At 39.8% G+C, this 17,721-nt stretch overlaps 1 protein-coding gene across 4 annotated transcripts in view; it reads left to right on the top strand.

Annotated features, from left to right (window-relative positions):
- MSH5 (MUTS-homolog 5) overlaps positions 1–17,721 on the top strand; it is a 490,172-nt gene that overhangs the window by 227,311 nt on the left and 245,140 nt on the right. For 3 of the 4 annotated variants that reach the window (XM_089456522.1, XM_089456523.1, XM_089456521.1), the window contains one exon: positions 127–171. The exons of the other annotated variant lie outside the window; for it this stretch is intronic. In XM_089456522.1, the coding sequence (XP_089312648.1) occupies positions 127–171 (45 nt within the window). The remainder of the gene's footprint in view (positions 1–126; positions 172–17,721) is intronic. 4 annotated transcript variants of the gene reach the window in all.

Here is a 17,721-nt window from a genome sequence, read left to right as displayed (position 1 = left end):
GGATTAAAATTTCATTCGATTGATAATGGAGGAAGGAAAGTCATACCATATTAAAGTTTGGGATTCTTTGTGATGGAATTTGAAAACAACATATTGTGAAGGTTCTTTTTTTAAATTTCCTTGTAGGCTTTTACATGCATTACAAATGAGCTTGTCCATATCTATGAACTGGTGAGACTCTTCTGCAAGTGTAATGGTTGTTGTTTATTTTTGGTGGTGTACAGCATGATCAGAAGTAATAATATTGGTTATTTCCGAGCTAATTTGTGTATAATGAGACTAGAATGCACCTTTGTTTAACAAAATAAAATAACAATGGACAGAATTGTATATTCCATTCGATGTAACATTGTAAATTACAAATGTTGTATTTAGAAGGGCAGCATTTATGATATAATTCAGAAGCACTAACCTAGTTTCAAATGCATATATGATCTAAAGTAAATAAATAGAAAAAGATACATCTAAAGTTGCTAAACAGAAGCAGAAACTCTTAAGAGATAGAAGACTGGAAAACAGTGGAAGAAGTTCCCTTATGCCACTGCTGAATTACAAATTTCAGAAGGACAAGGAGAATAAGGGCAGAATGTTTGGAACTAAAACTTGATATATCAAAATTCGAGAAGAGGTTAATTTGTGTTAAATTGACCCAGGGTTAAATTATCTAGGTTAGATATTGGTTGGGTCTACGTCAATAGTTCTATAAGGGGTAGATTTTTTCATAACAAAAATAATATTGGAATTGTTTGGTCATGCCTTTCTCATTAACCATGCACCTTCACTTATAGTTATTACCACATGTTACCCACATTTTCAGCAGGCATGTCCATAGTAAATTTTTTGGTGAATAAAGCAGTTTATGGCATGGCATTTCCCTCATGGGTTGGTTGCATTCTGATTTTTTGGCACTTTCATGTTTCCCAAGGTAGTTCAGATTGTTCAAGGCATCTCATGGATATTGAGGCATTGGTCACAACTCCTGAGGCAGTTTTGGGGCTGTTTGTGGACATTTGGATCTCTCCTACTCATGCCATGTGGAAGATCCTTGAGCGCTGTCCTACTTGTCACTTTATGAGCCAATTTGAACTATTTTGAGGGCTGATTTGTACCCATGGCAGCTGTGGGGCTTTATTGCGGCCTTCAGCAATTTGAAGGGGTGATTTGCGTGATGTGTCACTCTGTTCATGCACCTTAGCTGATGTGGATTTAGCTTGGAAGGAGTATCTTGGAGATAAATGAGCTAGAATGAGAATTAATTGCCCTATATTTTGACATCACTTGGCTGGATGGCGGTTTTCAGACCCAAATTTTGAATTGTAGAAGCATCATTCATGCATCATGGAGTGTCTTGACCCATGACATGACAATGGGCCTGTTGACCACTACGTGTCAACTTCCCATAGTAGTACACCCCCTTTTTTCGCAAAAGGGATAGCGCTTGATCGACATGTCCGTGCCATTCGACAGTCATCGTCGACTTGATCATATTATGTTGTAAACCCAGTCTGCATGTGTGAATTGTAAATAATCTTAGCAGATATGAGTCATGTATGTAAATTGCCTAGGTGGACCTAATTTCCTAGTGATAATCTACATTCCGGAAGGTTTTTTGTCTCACCGATCTATGATCGGCAGAGTTTTCCTTCAGCCTAACCCCAAAGCCGGAATGGATTTTGTCATTAGAATCTTAGGAGAATCCTAGTGCGTTAATCTGCTAGATAATAGTTGTGTTGCAGAATTGGGTGGTTTATGAGGGTCTATGTCAAATGGGTTCTCCCCCTTGAGATGTAAAGTTGTAAAAGTCATGATGTAAAGTGTCTCGAGGGTTAGAAAATGTTTTAATCCCCTCATAAGTCCTAAGTCCTAGGTCCTAGGTGATTTTTCCAAAGGCTAAGTTCGAGGATTCATTTAAAAATAAATTAAAAAATAAAAAATTTAAAAAATTGAAAAATTAAAAAATAATAATAATATTAATAAATAAAAATAAAATAAATAAAATAAAGTAAAAACCTAAAAATAATAAAATAATAATATTTTTGAGTAAATAAATGCAGAATTTCAATTTTTTAATGCATTAAAAATTCAACGGATGAGATTAAGAGATATCTTGATCCTCATCGACGATCGAGATCATTTTGACATGGATCACTCGAACTAGCCATTGGCAATTTTTCCTTTAAATAGGGTGCTAGGGGTCATTTGAGATCAGATTTGATCTTAGAGTCTGGTGCTAAAGAAAGCTCTCTTGTAGTCATTTTTTTGGTGCAATAAAGAAGACTTTGGGGTTAAAAATCTTGTTGGTGTTACTCTTCTGAAAATGCTGTAAGATTGTTCTATTTTTTCTGCATAATTTTATTTTCAGCGATTGATGATAGCTTAATGAAGATTGATCTAGGCACAAGTATCTTGTCTGATCTTTGGGGTTTGAATGAAAGTTTAGATTCTGAAATATAGTGGCAGGTATCTCCATTTGATCGGGGTTTCACTATTGTTTTCTCCCTCTATGTTAATGGTTGATTTTAAGCTGTGCAGGAAATCCTTTTTTCAGATTATCGGGCATTAGGGGAAGTTCTCGGCTGAACTAGCCAACTCCCGGATTGTGTTTTCTGAAAGAGCCCAGCCAGTTCTTGATCCCGGGCTTATCATTTGAAATTTTTTATTAATGCATGCAGGGTTTTCTGAAGCACCTCACATTAAGTTTGAAATTCTGAAAATATAACTGTGGATTATTGACAAATCTGGCTGCTAAAGAGCCTTAGATCTGTAAATATTGTAAATTCATAGCTGGTTTGTAGGGTTTTATTTTTAATCCTTGCATATATTTTCTGGGTTTCTTGTTTTCCATTTACAGGTTGCAGGTCTGAGAAGAAATCTTGTGGGAAAATTAGTTTTTGCAGGGTCTCTGTTTTGGTTGTCCGAGGATTTTAAGTTCTTTCAGATCTGGAAATCTTTTGAGAGGGTTTCATCTACAAAACTGAAGATAAGTGGCTCAAGTAATTTCATCAAAGTCCCTGGAAAGTAATTTTTTTAAATTGTGGGTTGCCCGGTGGGATTGCAAAGAAAACCCACAATCTTTTCTCAGCCTTCACGCCGCTGTACTCTTCCATCTCTCCCGCAGTCAATACCCTGTTATTGTCTTGCCCATCTGTCCATCGTTTCTCTCACAGCTCTCCATCAAACCTGCAGTACTCTCTTTGTGCTGTGTTTTCTTCCTTACTCTACCATCGCTCACCCACCAAGCCATCATTGCAGCTACCCACGTCCATCCTCACCACAGCAAATCATATCTCCGCACAGCTACCAATCAAATTTGCGAAGCAAATCTTCAGCTATCTCCACGCAAACCTGCAAAAGGAAAACGCTGCCCAGCATTCTCACACAACCATATATACACTCCCTGTTGTTCGATTTCCCACGCCTCTATCTGCAAAACGCGTCTGCTGCCGTCAAGTTACCCAAGGTCGATCTGCAAACACCATACGCCTTCCAGTTCCACGCACCTGCAAACGCACAACTGCAGATCGTTTTTTTTTTTTAAATGCACGTCACCTGTACACAAAGCAGTCTAAAAAAAAAAATAGGCACGGGCCAGGTAAATTGTTATAGCGTGGGCGTCAGGTAAATTTTTTAGTTTTCAATACGATTTAGGGTTCTTCTCGTGGGCGCTGGGTTATTTCTTCAAGACCTGCGCCATTAAAAATTGCTGGAAGCTGCAAACTCGAAGAGCATTCTCCGTCCGCCGTCCAAAGAATCTACAAACCACACTAAATCACGTTTTTTATTACGGGCCAGTTTTCCTCTTTGCGTTGAGCAGTAAGGCAACTTTAGTTTAGTTTTTATCGTCATTTTATTTTATAACGTAAGTCTTTTTGTTTGATCTGATTTAGGTATATAGAAAATTAAAATCAAAAAAAAAAAATTCGATTTTTTATTTTCGATTTTTTGACTCTAGGCCTAAGTTCTTTTTTTATTTAGGCTTTGTTTTGTTTTCATACATTAGATTAATTTTGATTTAGTTTTAAATTTATTTAAATATAAAAAAATAAAAAATTTCGTTAGATGTTAGTTTTTGTTTAGATAGTTCTAAATTAAATATTATTTCTTTGTTTCATTTTAAGCTTAAAAAATTAAAATTTATAAAAATTTTAAAACTTTAAAAAATCATTTTCTTAAAGTTTAGATTTTGATTTAACATCATTTAGATTTTTTAAAAGTTTCATTTAGCTTTAAAATTTTGCTGTATCTGAAAAAACATAAAAATATTTTGGAAATATTTTACCTGATTCAGTCTTGGCTCGGGGATTTATCACGTTTTATCTTTTTTCTGCTAAGGCTAAAATTTTGATGTGGGAATTAATGTTTAACATGCTTTAATGTTCATCTGAAGATTAACTACATGAATGTGATCTCTTGGTTAACATTCTACGTGGTTGTGTAATCGAACTTTATCTTTTGAAATTTTAATTGCTGGAGTATCATTATGTCATTATCTCGCGTTTGGTAAAAGTTAATCTTCGTTTGAATTATCTGATGGTAAATGATTGTTAATGAGTTCATCTTTCCGCAGCATTTGATAGATAATCATTCATCCATTAACTCTATAAGGCACTGGTCTATTAACTTAATAAAATCAAGTAAGTGCTTGTTTTCCCTTCATGTCTCCCAACCCAACTGATTCACAGTTGGTCATCCATTTTCCCATAGGGTCTACCCCCCTTAGCCGCGGGAGACAGACTTAAATGGAGAGATCGGGGATCAGAGTGATAGCCCCCGGTCTGAGCGTTGTCGTGACAATCTGTGCAACAACATTTTTTGGCGTCGTTGCCGGGGACAGAGTTTTTCTGTCCCTGGCATTTCAGCGACATTCATATTCTCATTTCTCATCATTGTTTCATCTTTCTCATCTCGCATTTGAGCTGGCAGATTCAACATTTTTTGGCATCATTTGGATCTCTTTCATCACTTTATCTTTCGTCATATCAACAACTTCTCTTTAGTTTGTGTCTTGTTTGGGTGGCGACTCCATTTCTTTTCATTTGTTTTCCCAGACAAGAAGCCTCTCTCATATCAGCTTGCTGGTTACTTTTTGGATCCTAGAATTTGACCCATTGTTCAAGTGGCGATTCCACTGGTTTCATTTATTAATTTTCTTGAGCAGAGATCTGTTTCTATCATCCATTTGATCCCTTATTATTGATCATGGATTATTCGTTTAAACCATGTCATTTTACTAATGTTCGCCATGATATTCCGGAGGTGGCCATTTCTAAATTACCTGTGTTCTCGGGTGGTGATTCAGTCGCTTTTAAAAAGCATCTAGGCTGGTTTACTCATATAATGATCATGTATTGTAGATCTCCTCAGTATAATCATGAAGATGTCAAAATGCGTCTATTTGTCCTTTCTCTAGAAGATGATGCTTTGAATTGGTTCAATAGTTGTCCTGAAGATTCCTTCACTTCTTTGCAAGACATTGTCGATGCTTTTAAAGATAGATATGGTGATCCAGATAGCTCGCCCTATGCCCCTAAAATTGTGCAACAGAATGAAAGTAATCTTATAAAAGGTTCAGCTGTCGATAAAAGATTCCAAGACAATTCTTCATATCAGAATGTGCCATCCACCTGTACCATTGGAGATCAAATCCATGATAGTGGAAAAGTAGGGACAAATTATAAAATCAGTGTCGACAATGAAAAGGAAGATCAGAAGCAAATTATACAAGATCTAATGCTACTGGTAAAAAATATGGAGATTAATCAAACTAATTACGCCAATGATGTGAGAACTTTATGCACCCACCTGGAAAAGCGTAATAGGGAGATAGAGATCATGCAAAATCAGCATACTAAGGAAATTGAGGCCATGAAGACTAATCATGACACATAAATTAGTTTTATGCAAAGCAAGTTATCAGGCTTAGAGGAAAATATGACGACCATGCAAGCAAATCATAGTAAAGATATAAACTCTATGCAGCATTGCTTAATGGCCATAAAAGAAAAAGACGATAAAGTAATAAAATATGTGGAAGCTAATCAGATATGTCTTCAGAAAAAGTTATTGACCATGGAAGAAGATCATGCCAGGGAAATCAGTGCTATGAAAGTTGAACACTCTAGCCAGATAAATGCCATTACAATACAGGTACATAAATTTCAACAATGGATTAAGGATGAAAGAAACCAGGAAACATCAATAGATCAGGAGCCTTCTCATTTGCTGCAACAAGCTCCATCTTATTATGAGGAGGTCATTGGTTCGATTGAAAGGTGGTTAATTGAAGGAGATCCTGATAAAATTAAAAACAATAAAGATCAGATGCAGGATGAAGAAAGACATGTCACGCATATCTTACATACTTCATCTGATAGCTTTGAAGCAAAAAGTTCCATGTCATCAGTGATACAGCCTGCCAGGAAGAAAAAGTGCAAAAGAAAGAGAACGAGAAGAAGATTTGATGCATCGGATTGCCGCGAGCAGCTTGATTTTCAGATAGGAAAAAGTCCTACCATATGTAGAATTGGACATGGCACATCCGACAAGCAGCCGACAGATTTGCCTGAAAGCAGGCAAATGCTCAGTATACACTATATTGAACACATCTGATGCCATGGGGCATCCGCTATTCTGGATTCTCACGTTCCTACAGTGCACCAACGTGTCCCCAAGTGGAGCCAGATGTTGACCACTACGTGTCAACTTCCCATAGTAGTACACCCCCTTTTTTCGCAAAAGGGATAGCGCTTGATCGACATGTCCATGCCATTCGACAGTCATCATCGACTTGACCATATTATGTTGTAAACCCAGTCTACATGTGTGAATTGTAAATAACCTTAGCAGAGATGAGTCATGTATGTAAATTGCCTAGGTGGACCTAATTTCCTAGTGATAATCTACGTTCCGGAAGGTTTTTTGTCTCACCGATCTATGATCAGCAGAGTTTTCCTTCAGCCTAACCCCAAAGCCGGAATGGATTTTGTCATTAGAATCTTAGGAGAATCCTAGTGTGTTAATCTGCTAGATAATAGTTGTGTTGCAGAATTGGGTGGTTTATGAGGGTCTATGTCAAATGGGTTCTCCCCCTTGAGATGTAAAGTTGTAAAAGTCATGATGTAAAGTGTCTTGAGGGTTAGAAAATGTTTTAATCCCCTCATAAGTCCTAAGTCCTAGGTCCTAGGTGATTTTTCCAAAGGCTAAGTTCGAGGATCCATTTAAAAATAAATTAAAAAAAAAATTAAAAAATTGAAAAATAAAAAATAATAATAATAATAAATAAAAATAAAAAAATAAAATAAAGTAAAAACCTAAAAATAATAAAATAATAATATTTTTGAGTAAATAAATGCAGAATTTCAATTTTTTAATGCATTAAAAATTCGACGGATGAGATTAAGAGATATCTTGATCCTCATCGACGATCGAGATCATTTTGACATGGATCACTCGAACTAGTTGTTGGGAATTTTTCCTTTAAATAGGGTGCTAGGGGTCATTTGAGATCAGATTTGATCTGTGAGAGTCTGGTGCTAAAGAAAGCTCTCTTGTAGTTATTTTTTTTGTGCAATAAAGAAGACTTTGGGGTTAAAAATCTTGCTGGTGTTACTCTTCTGAAAATGCTGTAAGATTGTTCTATTTTTTCTGCATAATTTTATTTTCAGCCATTGATGATAGCTTAATGAAGATTGATCTAGGCACAAGTATCTTGTCTGATCTTTGGGGTTTGAATGATAGTTTAACTTTAAATTCTGAAATATAGTGGCAGGTATTTCCATTTGATCGGGGTTTCACTATTGTTTTCTCCCTCTATGTTAGTGGTTGATTTTAAGCTGTGTAGGAAATCCTTTTTTCAGATTATCGGGCGTTAGGGGAAGTTCTCGGCTGAACCAGCCAACTCCCGGATTGTGTTTTCTGAAAGAGCCTAGCCAGTTCTTGATCCCGGACTTATCATTTGAAATTTTTTATTAATGCATGCAGGGTTTTTTGAAGCACCTCACATTAAGTTTGAAATTCTGAAAATATAACTGTGGATTATTGACAAATCTGGCTGCTAAAGAGCCTTAGATCTGTAAATATTGTAAATTCATAGCTGGTTTGTAGGGTTTTATTTTTAATCCTTGCATATATTTTCTGGGTTTCTTGTTTTCCCTTTACAGGTTGTTGGTCTGAGAAGAAATCTTGTGGGAAAATTAGTTTTTGCAAGGTCTCTGTTTTGGTTGTCCTAGGGTTTTAAGTTCTTTCAGATCTGGAAATCTTTTGAGAGGGTTTCATCTACAAAACTGAAGATAAGTGGCTCAAGTAATTTCATCAAAGTCCCTGGAAAGTATTTTTTTTAAATTGTGGGTTGCCTGGTGGGATTGCAAAGAAAACCCACAGTCTTTTCTCAGCCTTCACGTAGCTGCACTCTTCCATCTCTCCCGCAGTCAATACCCTGTTACTGTCTTGCCCATCTGTCCATCGTTTCTCTCACAGCTCTCCATCAAACCTGCAGTACTCTCTTTGTGCTATGTTTTCTTCCTTACTCTGCCATCGCTCACCCACCAAGCCATCATTGCAGCTACCCACGTCCATCCTCACCACAACAAATCATATCTCCGCACAGCTACCAATCAAATTTGCAAAGCAAATCTTCAGCTATCTCCACGCAAACCTGCGAAAGGAAAACGCTGCCCAGCATTCTCACGCAACCATATATACACTGCCTGATGTTCGATTTCCCACGCCTCTATCTACAAAACGTGTCTGCTGCCGTCAAGTTACCCAAGGTCGATCTGCAAACACCATACGCCTTCCAGTTCCACGCACCTACAAACGCACAACTGCAGATCGTTTTTTTTTTTTAAATGCACGTCACCTGTACACAAAGCAGTCTAAAAAAAAAAAATTAGGCACGGGCCAGTTAAGTTTTTATAGCGTGGGCGTCAGGTAAATTTTTTAGTTTTCAATACGATTCAGGGTTCTTCTCATGGGCGCTGGGTTATTTCTTCAAGACCTACGCCATTAAAAATTGCTGGAAGCTGCAAACTCGAAGAGCATTCTCCGTCCGCCGTCCAAAGAATCTACAAACCGCACTAAATCACTTTTTTTATTACGGGCCAGGTTTTCCTCTTTGCGTTGAGCAGTAAGGCAGCTTTAGTTTAGTTTTTATCGTCATTTTATTTTATAACGTAAGTCTTTTTGTTTGATCTGATTTAGGTATATAGAAAATTAAAATTAAAAAAAAAAAAAAATCGATTTTTAATTATCGATTTTTTGACTGTAGACCTAAGTTTTTTTTTATTTAGGCTTTGTTTTGTTTTCATACATTAGATTAATTTTGATTTATTTTTAAATTTATTTAAATAGAAAAAAATAAAAAATTTCGTTTGATGTTAGTTTTTGTTTAGATAGTTTTAAATTAAATATTATTTCTTTGTTTCATTTTAAGCTTAAAAAATTAAAATTTATAAAAATTTTAGAACTTTAAAAAATCATTTTTCTATAGTTTAGATTTTGATTTAATGTCATTTATATTTTTTAATTTAAAAGTTTCATTTAGCTTTAAAATTTTGCTTTATCTGTAAAGCATAAAAATATTTTGGAAATATTTTGCCAGATTCAGTCTTGGCTCGGGGATTTATCACGTTTCATCTTTTTTGCTGAGGCTAAAATTTTGATGTGGGAATTAATGTTTAACATGCTTTAATGTTCATCTGAAGATTAACTACATGAATGTGATCTCTGGTTAACATTTTACGTGGTTGTGTAATCGAACTTTATCTTTTGAAATTTTAATTGCTGGAGTATCATTAAGTCATTATCTCGCATTTGGTAAAAGTTAATCTTCGTTTGAATTATCTGATGGTAAATGATCGTTAATGAGTTCATCTTTCCGCAGCATTTGATAGATAATCATTCAGCCATTAACTCTATAAGGCACTGGTCTATTAACTTAATAAAATCAAGTAAGTGCTTGTTTTCTCTTCGTGTCTCCCAACCCAACTAATTCACAGTTGGTCATCCATTTTCCCATAGGGTCTACCCCCCTTAGCTGCGGGAGACAGGCTTAAACGGAGAGATCGAGGATCAGAGTGACAGCCCCCGATCTGAGCGTTGTCATGACAATCTGTGCGACAACAGGGCCTTCATTTGGAGCATTGATTGGAGGTGTCTAACCATTATTTCACTTATTTTTTGAGCTGCCAGCATGATACCGCCCCTTTGATGAACTATTGGCAAGATTTCTTAAGGTTGTTGCATTAAATGAAGGAGGTTGTTGGAGCCCTTTGACTTGTGAAGACACTTCACCATGCTTTGAGAATTGGCTATGTACAACTCTTGGGGCATCTTCAACTGAGCTTTGACCACTTGCACCATTCAAGTAGCCTTTGGAGGCTAGGTGTTGGCACCTTGGACCATTATTCTCTTCTTGGATGGATTGACCCCTCTTTTTGAGGGTTTTGTTCATAAAATCATTGTAGATGTGGCTTGACCATTCTATTTTTATGATGCGGTAGCTTTTTTGATTTCGGGAGTTAGTTAGATTTAGTTTTCTTAGGCTAGATTTAGGAATTAAAGCAAATATTGTTATTTTATTGTAAATGAAGTAGATCTCATTCTATAAATAGAGGAGAGCTTCATCATTTATACTCATGGTTGGATTGTGAGAGCACTCTTCTCCTTGGAGCTTAATGGAAATATCTTTATTGGAGGAATTTTGGTGTTAAGGGCTTGTCTACATGGTGAGTGTTTTTGACATAGAAGCTATTTTTTCTTAGTTATTTCTCCTAAATCATTAAAGTCGTTATTGTGATTGTTGAAGACTACCACGAGGCTACAAATATCAATCCATATGAAGGGCATCCTTGTCACTTAGAAGGAGGATATTTAGAGGCTTTTCTCACATGCTCTCCTATATTAGTTTGAACTTTGGGGTAAGTTTAAACTCTCCTTTCTAGGCCCTATTATTTTCTTAGTAAGGGTCCACGTCATGCCATGGTCGATTTTGTTGTTGGATGCTCTTCTCTTGGAGGGATCCCTTCTAGTGGGGTCGTGACTTCATAATTTTTCTTGATTAGTCGAGGAGTTAATTTAACTATTGGAATCTGAACAACGTTGCATGAAGCGGGGACGTTTTTTGGAAGCAGGGAACGCGGAAGCGTCATTTCCCAAAAATCTAGGAAGCTAAGCGTCTACTATATATATATATTTATATTTCTTTTGCATTTATATATTAAAAAAACATCCCAAATACCAAATTAGTTGAAGAAGACCTGAAAATATGCATATTTTTACATAAATCAAGATAGGTAGTAGCAGTGCAGATGGCACAGAGTAGTAGTCAGCAGCAACATAGTAGATTCAGAGGGTTAGCGCAGAGACTAGCAGCAGTCAGGTTCCTGCATTCACATGATATCATATTGAACACAATTAGTTCAGTAATTTGGGATGTTTTTCCGTTGTTGATGGAATAGTAGTGAGAGTTTGCAGTGCAGTGACAGTTGGTAGTGGCAGTGGCAGTGCAAACAACAACATAGATGTAGAATTTCAGAGGGAGTTGTAGTACAGATGTAGTGTTGACAGTGGCAGGGTTAACAACAGTACAGATGTAGCATTTTGCATAGTGGTTGGTGGACAGCATGTCAGACATCAACAACGCAGAGGGAGATGTGACAAAACAGAGTGATGATCCAGCAGGGCGCATTGCTAGAGCACATTCCTCGCTAAGAGGGAGTGTTGGTTTCTAGTAGCATCGAATGTGCTCTAAAGTCTCAAATTTTGCAGGAAGGCTTAGGCACATGTATTCCAAAGAACCTAGAAATCGTTTTGGGAAATTCCACCCAGAAACAGTTTTATTAAAATAATTAATTATTTTTAAAGGAACCTTAAGTCTAAACTTAGGAAAATAAAACAATTAAAGGGTATTAATATAAACTCTTGGTGTAACTTCTAGAAGAAGACAAGGATGAAGCAGAAATGATCTTAGCCATTGATTAACTTCTAATTTGGGCCGTTGAATGTGAACGAGGAGATTATTTAAGGAGGCTTGAGGGTCACTTGGAAAAACACACAAAGAGTTCAGAAGTTCGATTTTTTGAAGCAGAGCAGAAGAGCTGCTGGGAGAATATTGATAGTGAGCTGTTGCAGTGAGGGACAGGGATTGTTGGGTTGGAGTATCTTCTCCAGGACCTAGAATACGCAGCAGAGAGGCAAAGAGACACCAGGAGGAGGCATCGCAAACCCAGGAGGGGTTGACGCTGGGCTAGGAGGGGTTGATGTTGAGCCAGGAGGTCTCACGCAGAAGTTGTGCAGTCTTCTAGCAGAAGTCCAAGATTTGTCGGGGAATTGACATCTGTGTCGGGAGGGTTGACATTAGAGCTCCAAGAGGCAAGTAGACCCAACGCAGAACTTTGAAGGCTGATGCAGGGCCAGTGTGGAGATATTCGGTGACAGTTGGTTCAGCTGTCGGATTAGCCCGGGACTTACTGGGTAGAGTGAGGTAATCTCACTAAGTTTTTCTGCCAGTTTATTTTCTCTATAACTAGATTGTTGGAAGGGAATCCAAAGTTGTATTAAGAAACTACTGCTTAATAATATAAAACCCTCAGAGCTGCTGCACCGGCTTCCTCGCTCGGCTGCACACAAGTAAGTACCCCTACACTCCTCTGCATAGCACTGAACTCCGTGGCACAATCCCATGCACCCATGGATACCAACGCTCAATGCCATGCCCCCAATGTTGGATTCGATATGTGCCCATGCAACCACCACGCAACTCGTACAGCTGCCATGAAGTGATCTACACCTCCGCATCTGCCTCGGTAATCCTGAGTGGCCTAACTCCTCACCTGCTAGAGGGGATATCTCTATTATGTCAATCCTTGGCGACTCATGTTCTCAATACCCCAATGGGAAAACATGGTCTCCATACAATTCCTGGTCAAGTGGCCTACCCATGCCACCTCCTCCTACCAACTCCTGCCAGAGAATACTAATCATCTTGCGATCCCATGCACCAACATGCCAATACAATCCATGGAGCCTGCTCACAAACCGCCTGTCCGCTAATGCCGACTGGAATTCCCCTAGGGAATGTATGTGCTTAGTCATAGGGTAGACTACCTCATCAATTCCATAGCCATCCCGCATGTCTGATATCGGATAGGGAGCTCCAGCTGGATCCCAATCCCAGCCTCGGCCTCCAATGCCCTCGGTGTCTAAGAGCTCCCACTGAGATTTACTCCAAACTATGACCATCTCTATGAGTCCAGTCCACTCCACCAGGTACCAACTCAGAATCTCTCGCCATCGAACCCCAAGAGAAGGATCAAATGCACAAACTCCCGCACATAGAACAACCCCTACAGGCGGATGTTGCACCTTGTGCAACTCTGATCGTCTCATTCGCTATCCAGGTCAACATATGAGATCTGAAGAGGTAGCTCCGTCTCCCTTTCTCCAATGGGCAAAAGTGACCCAATAGTGTTGCTAGCTTGGTCATCCCCTCTGGTATGTCTAGACAACTCCACCTCTCTCAATCCAATGCGTAGGGGTGGACTGATAATGTTGTAGATCTTGTTAATATGCCTCTGAAGCGAACTGTGCTGGAATCCCAACGTGTGATCTATAGGCTGCCCTTCATTAATGGCTAGCGCAAAGGATGGCTGTACATCCTCCTCCATCATGGGCTTGACATGAGCCTCCCACTGCTCCTCCATAGACAATCCAACATGCAAGTCATGCTCATCAGTTGGCTGTAGGTGGTTTCCGTTCTGAAGCTCTGTCATAGACCGGGATGCCTCATCAATGGATGTGTGCTCAATTGCCTCCTCCAATCTGTCTATTGGGGCTACCAAAGGAAACTCCAACAGGGATGACTCCTGAGTGACACTAGGTGTATCCTCGTGTTCCTCCTGTGTGCCATTAGCCTCATGCTCAACTGGCTGGAATGTATCTAGATGAAGTCCCTCCTCCAGGGGTATGTTTTCTCTCATCTCGTCACTAACTCCACCTCCCATCTTCGTCTCTACAGTATTGCTACTAGTGTTTCGCAATAATCATGCTCCTCTTATTTCCTTCATCTGTAGGTCAACAACTACTATTTCTTCTTGCTTCCTTTGCTGATAACCACTCTTCAAGAAGCCCCGCCAGTCTCTCGATGCTCCTAGTAACATTTCCAAATTCCTCCTCATGAGACAATTTTGGGCATAAGCACAATTCGGAGAATAATATGGGACTAGTGTTTTAGCCTCTGGAATTCTAGTCAATAATAGCGCTTGAGCATTTGTGTGATTTAGACCCACAACTGGCCAAAATCATGCTCCGATACCACTGTAATATTCCTATTGGAAATATACAATGCTAAACAAAGCAAACATGGTAGAAACGCATATAAAAATTTACAACATATTTAACAACCAAAGATATCCATGAACTACGCTGATCTGAGCCATTTTATTAATAAAATAAGAGGGTACAATGAGGTGTTGGAAAGAGTGCACCTGGGCTTGCTAAAGGCAAGCTAGCTAAGCCCAAATGAAAAATAAGAAATCCCTCTCAAATCTGTTGTTGCTCTCTTCTGGCTCTGCGTTGAAATTACCCAGAAAATATGTTGTTGGTTTTAAAGAACTGCTGCTAGGGCCTCCTCGGGTACTCAGAAAATTCTGGTAATTAACCCCAGGCTCTCCACCAATAACCCACAAAAACATACGAAGGAATTGGCCAAATGTTAACCTTGGAATTTCGGCCCAATTTTCCCCTAGCTCCTCTAGTTGCTGCCTGAGTTGGAACCCTATTTGACCCCTCAAATCTACCCAAAAAATTCCGCCAAATTAATATTTCCCTCTCCTCAATAAACCCAAAAAGGGTTTGTCCTAGTTTTGGTGTTCCAAAATTGACCCCCAAAATTTTGGCCCTCCTCCACAAGCAGAAGATGTAACCTATAGCAAATGCAACATTTACTACTTTGCCAAACTGCTGGAAAAGCCCCCACAACACTTACCCGAACTCCACCTCAAGTTTTAGCCCCTAACTCCCTTCACTCCACAATCTCCAAGCGTGCCTCCTCCAAGAGTTGCGCAGTCCATGTATTGTTACTGCCAATTCTCTCCACAAGCTCACACTCCCTGTTGCTGGTACAAACAAGTATAGGTAGGACTCCCTTCTTGGGCTAGCACTTGAAGTCCACTAAAGCAAGGGTTGAAATCTCTGCTTGGAGACACTCATGTGCTAAACAACACTACAGACTTAGCTTTAGTTCAAGCGTGCTATGTCAAAGACACATGTAATGTTCCCAAATAGGAATTTAAGTGCTAATCCAAATAAACAAACAGTGCAGCAGTGAAAAATAAAAAAGATTCATCAAACACCCATGAAACATTGTAAATCTTGAACTGCTAAGCCATATATTATAAAATTTGAGAGCAATGTGTACAATATAAATGAAATGGTGCACCTGGGCTTGTCTCAAGGACAAGTTGGACTAAACCTAGGTGATAGAATAGCTGAGATCATGGTCGTTCAGTTGTTGCACCACTTGCACTGCGTTGACCCAACAAAACTGTTGATCCGTTGACTTCGACCTACTGGAATGTGCCCAAAAGCAGCCCAGAAAATTCTGTCCTTTCAGCGTTAGACTCCTTGGACAAAACTCAGAAAAACCTAGAAGGGAATTTCTTTGGTTTTGAATTTTGATTTTCAGCCCCCTTGGAGCCTCTCCCTCGCTGCTACCACCAGATTCGACTTGGAAGAAACAACCTGCAAATCCCTCTGAAAATACCCTTAGAACGTTGGGTTCACCTGTATTGACTAACTCCTAGCTCCCGGTATGATCGTTGGCTCGAATGCCTGCTCTCCTAGCACCACGAGTTTGCTGCTACAGGCCTCTGTGTAGTACCTCTGTTCAGAATTTCGACTAACTGCTGCGTTGGTCCTCTTTTATCACCTTGGGCCCCCTTAGCCCCTTGTGGGCCCCTCCTTCCACTAGCTCGAATTCCTTCCAACGTATTCCTTGGCCAAGTTCGAATTATGCATGTGGTGGCCCCACATTCCACTAGTTGCTAGAAATAAATCGAATTGCCTATAGTTCCTAAGTTTTTGTGTGTGGGGTCCTCCTCCTAACCCAAAAATGCTGCCAAAATTGTGTTGCTGCATCCCGTGACTAATTCATTTGAGAAGGGACATGACAATCCTCCCCTCCCAAATGTTGCTTTCCCTCAAGCAACCTCAAAGTCGGGTGCTCTAGTATGTGCTCACCCTACCAAGTGGCATCCTCATCTGGCAAGTTCTTCCAGCGGACCAAGAACTCCCTGATGGTTCTGCTCCTCAATCTTCTCTCCTTGCTTTCCAGTATGGCTTCTGGTTCTAGCACCAAATGGCCCTCATCATCCAATGGGGGTAGATCAGCTGCTGTGGTCACCTATTGTCCCAACACCTTCTTCAGGCATGAGACATGAAATACGTTGTGGATCGTGCTGCCGGAGGCAACACTAGCTCATAGGTTGCCTCCCCAACCCGCCTGGTCAATTAGTAGGGCCCATAGAAGCGTGGATGTAGCTTCTTGAACCCCTTCTGTTTCAGCATAGATTGTCTGTAAGGCTGCAACTGAAGGTACACTAGGCCCCCTCCTCAAAGTGCCTCTCTATCCTATGCCTATCTGCATATAATTTTTGTTGATTCTGGGCTATCGCTAGATTACCCTTGAGAGCTTTGAGGATATCTTGGCTCTCTTGGACCTAGTCTTTGGCCCGAACCTTCTCCTCATGAATCTTCACCCCGTCTGCTCCAATGATATGCTCGAGATAAAGCTTCTCTGTCAATCCAAACTCGCATTTGGAGAGCTTGGCATAGAACTGCTGCTCCTCCAGAATGTGCAGTACCTCCCCCAAGTGTTGGAGGTGCTCCTCCCATGTCCGGCTATAGATTAGATGTCATAAAAAAACACTAGCACGAACCTCCTCAGTTGCCCCTGAAAGATGTGGTTCATGCAAAACTGAAATGTGGCGGGAGCGTTGGTCAGCCTAAATGGTATGACCAGAAACTCAAAGTGCCCATAGTGGCACCGGAATGCTGTCTTTGGCATGTCTTGATCCCAAACACTGATATACTGGTACCCCGAACGCAGATCAATCTTAGAGAAGTTCTTGGCTCCTCTAAGTTCATCCATCAGCTCATCAATGCAGGGAATGGGGTACCGTTTCTTGAGGGTCTTCATGTTAAGGGCTCTGTAGTATATGCACATCCTGAGGGTCCCATCCTTCTTCTTCACTAGCACTACGGAAGAAGCAAAAGTACTAGAACTAGGCCTGATGTGACCCAAAGCAAGCAGCTCCTTAATAGCCTTCTCTATCTCGTCCTTATAGGCTTTGGGGTGCCTATAAGGAGTAGTGATGACTGCCTGTATACCCGGCTCTAGTTCAATGGTGTGCTCAAACCCTCTATCTGGTGGCTACCCTGGTGAAATGTCCCAAACACCATTGCGTACCTGTCCAGAAGAGCCTGGATGTCTCTTGGTGGTGACTATGCCTGTCCCCCAACCTCTGAGTTCCTTAATTCGACTGCCCATGCAATGTCCCCATGTTGAAGATCCGCTTCCATCATGTGGGCCAAAACTGTTTGAGGCAGATAAGACTGTGTGCCTCTCAAAACCACTAGTTTATTGTTTGGCCCCATGAACTCCATCTTAGGTTTCCTCCAATCTATCGTAACTCTCCCAAGGGAATACAACCATTGGACACCCAT

This window comes from Pinus tabuliformis, chromosome 7 (genome assembly GCF_031772625.1).
Source record: "Pinus tabuliformis cultivar Carrire ecotype Pingquan chromosome 7, CPIR1, whole genome shotgun sequence".
Lineage (NCBI taxonomy): Eukaryota > Viridiplantae > Streptophyta > Pinopsida > Pinales > Pinaceae > Pinus > Pinus tabuliformis.
The sequence above is the reverse complement of the archived record's forward strand: the minus strand, read 5'-3'. Positions and strand labels throughout refer to the sequence as shown.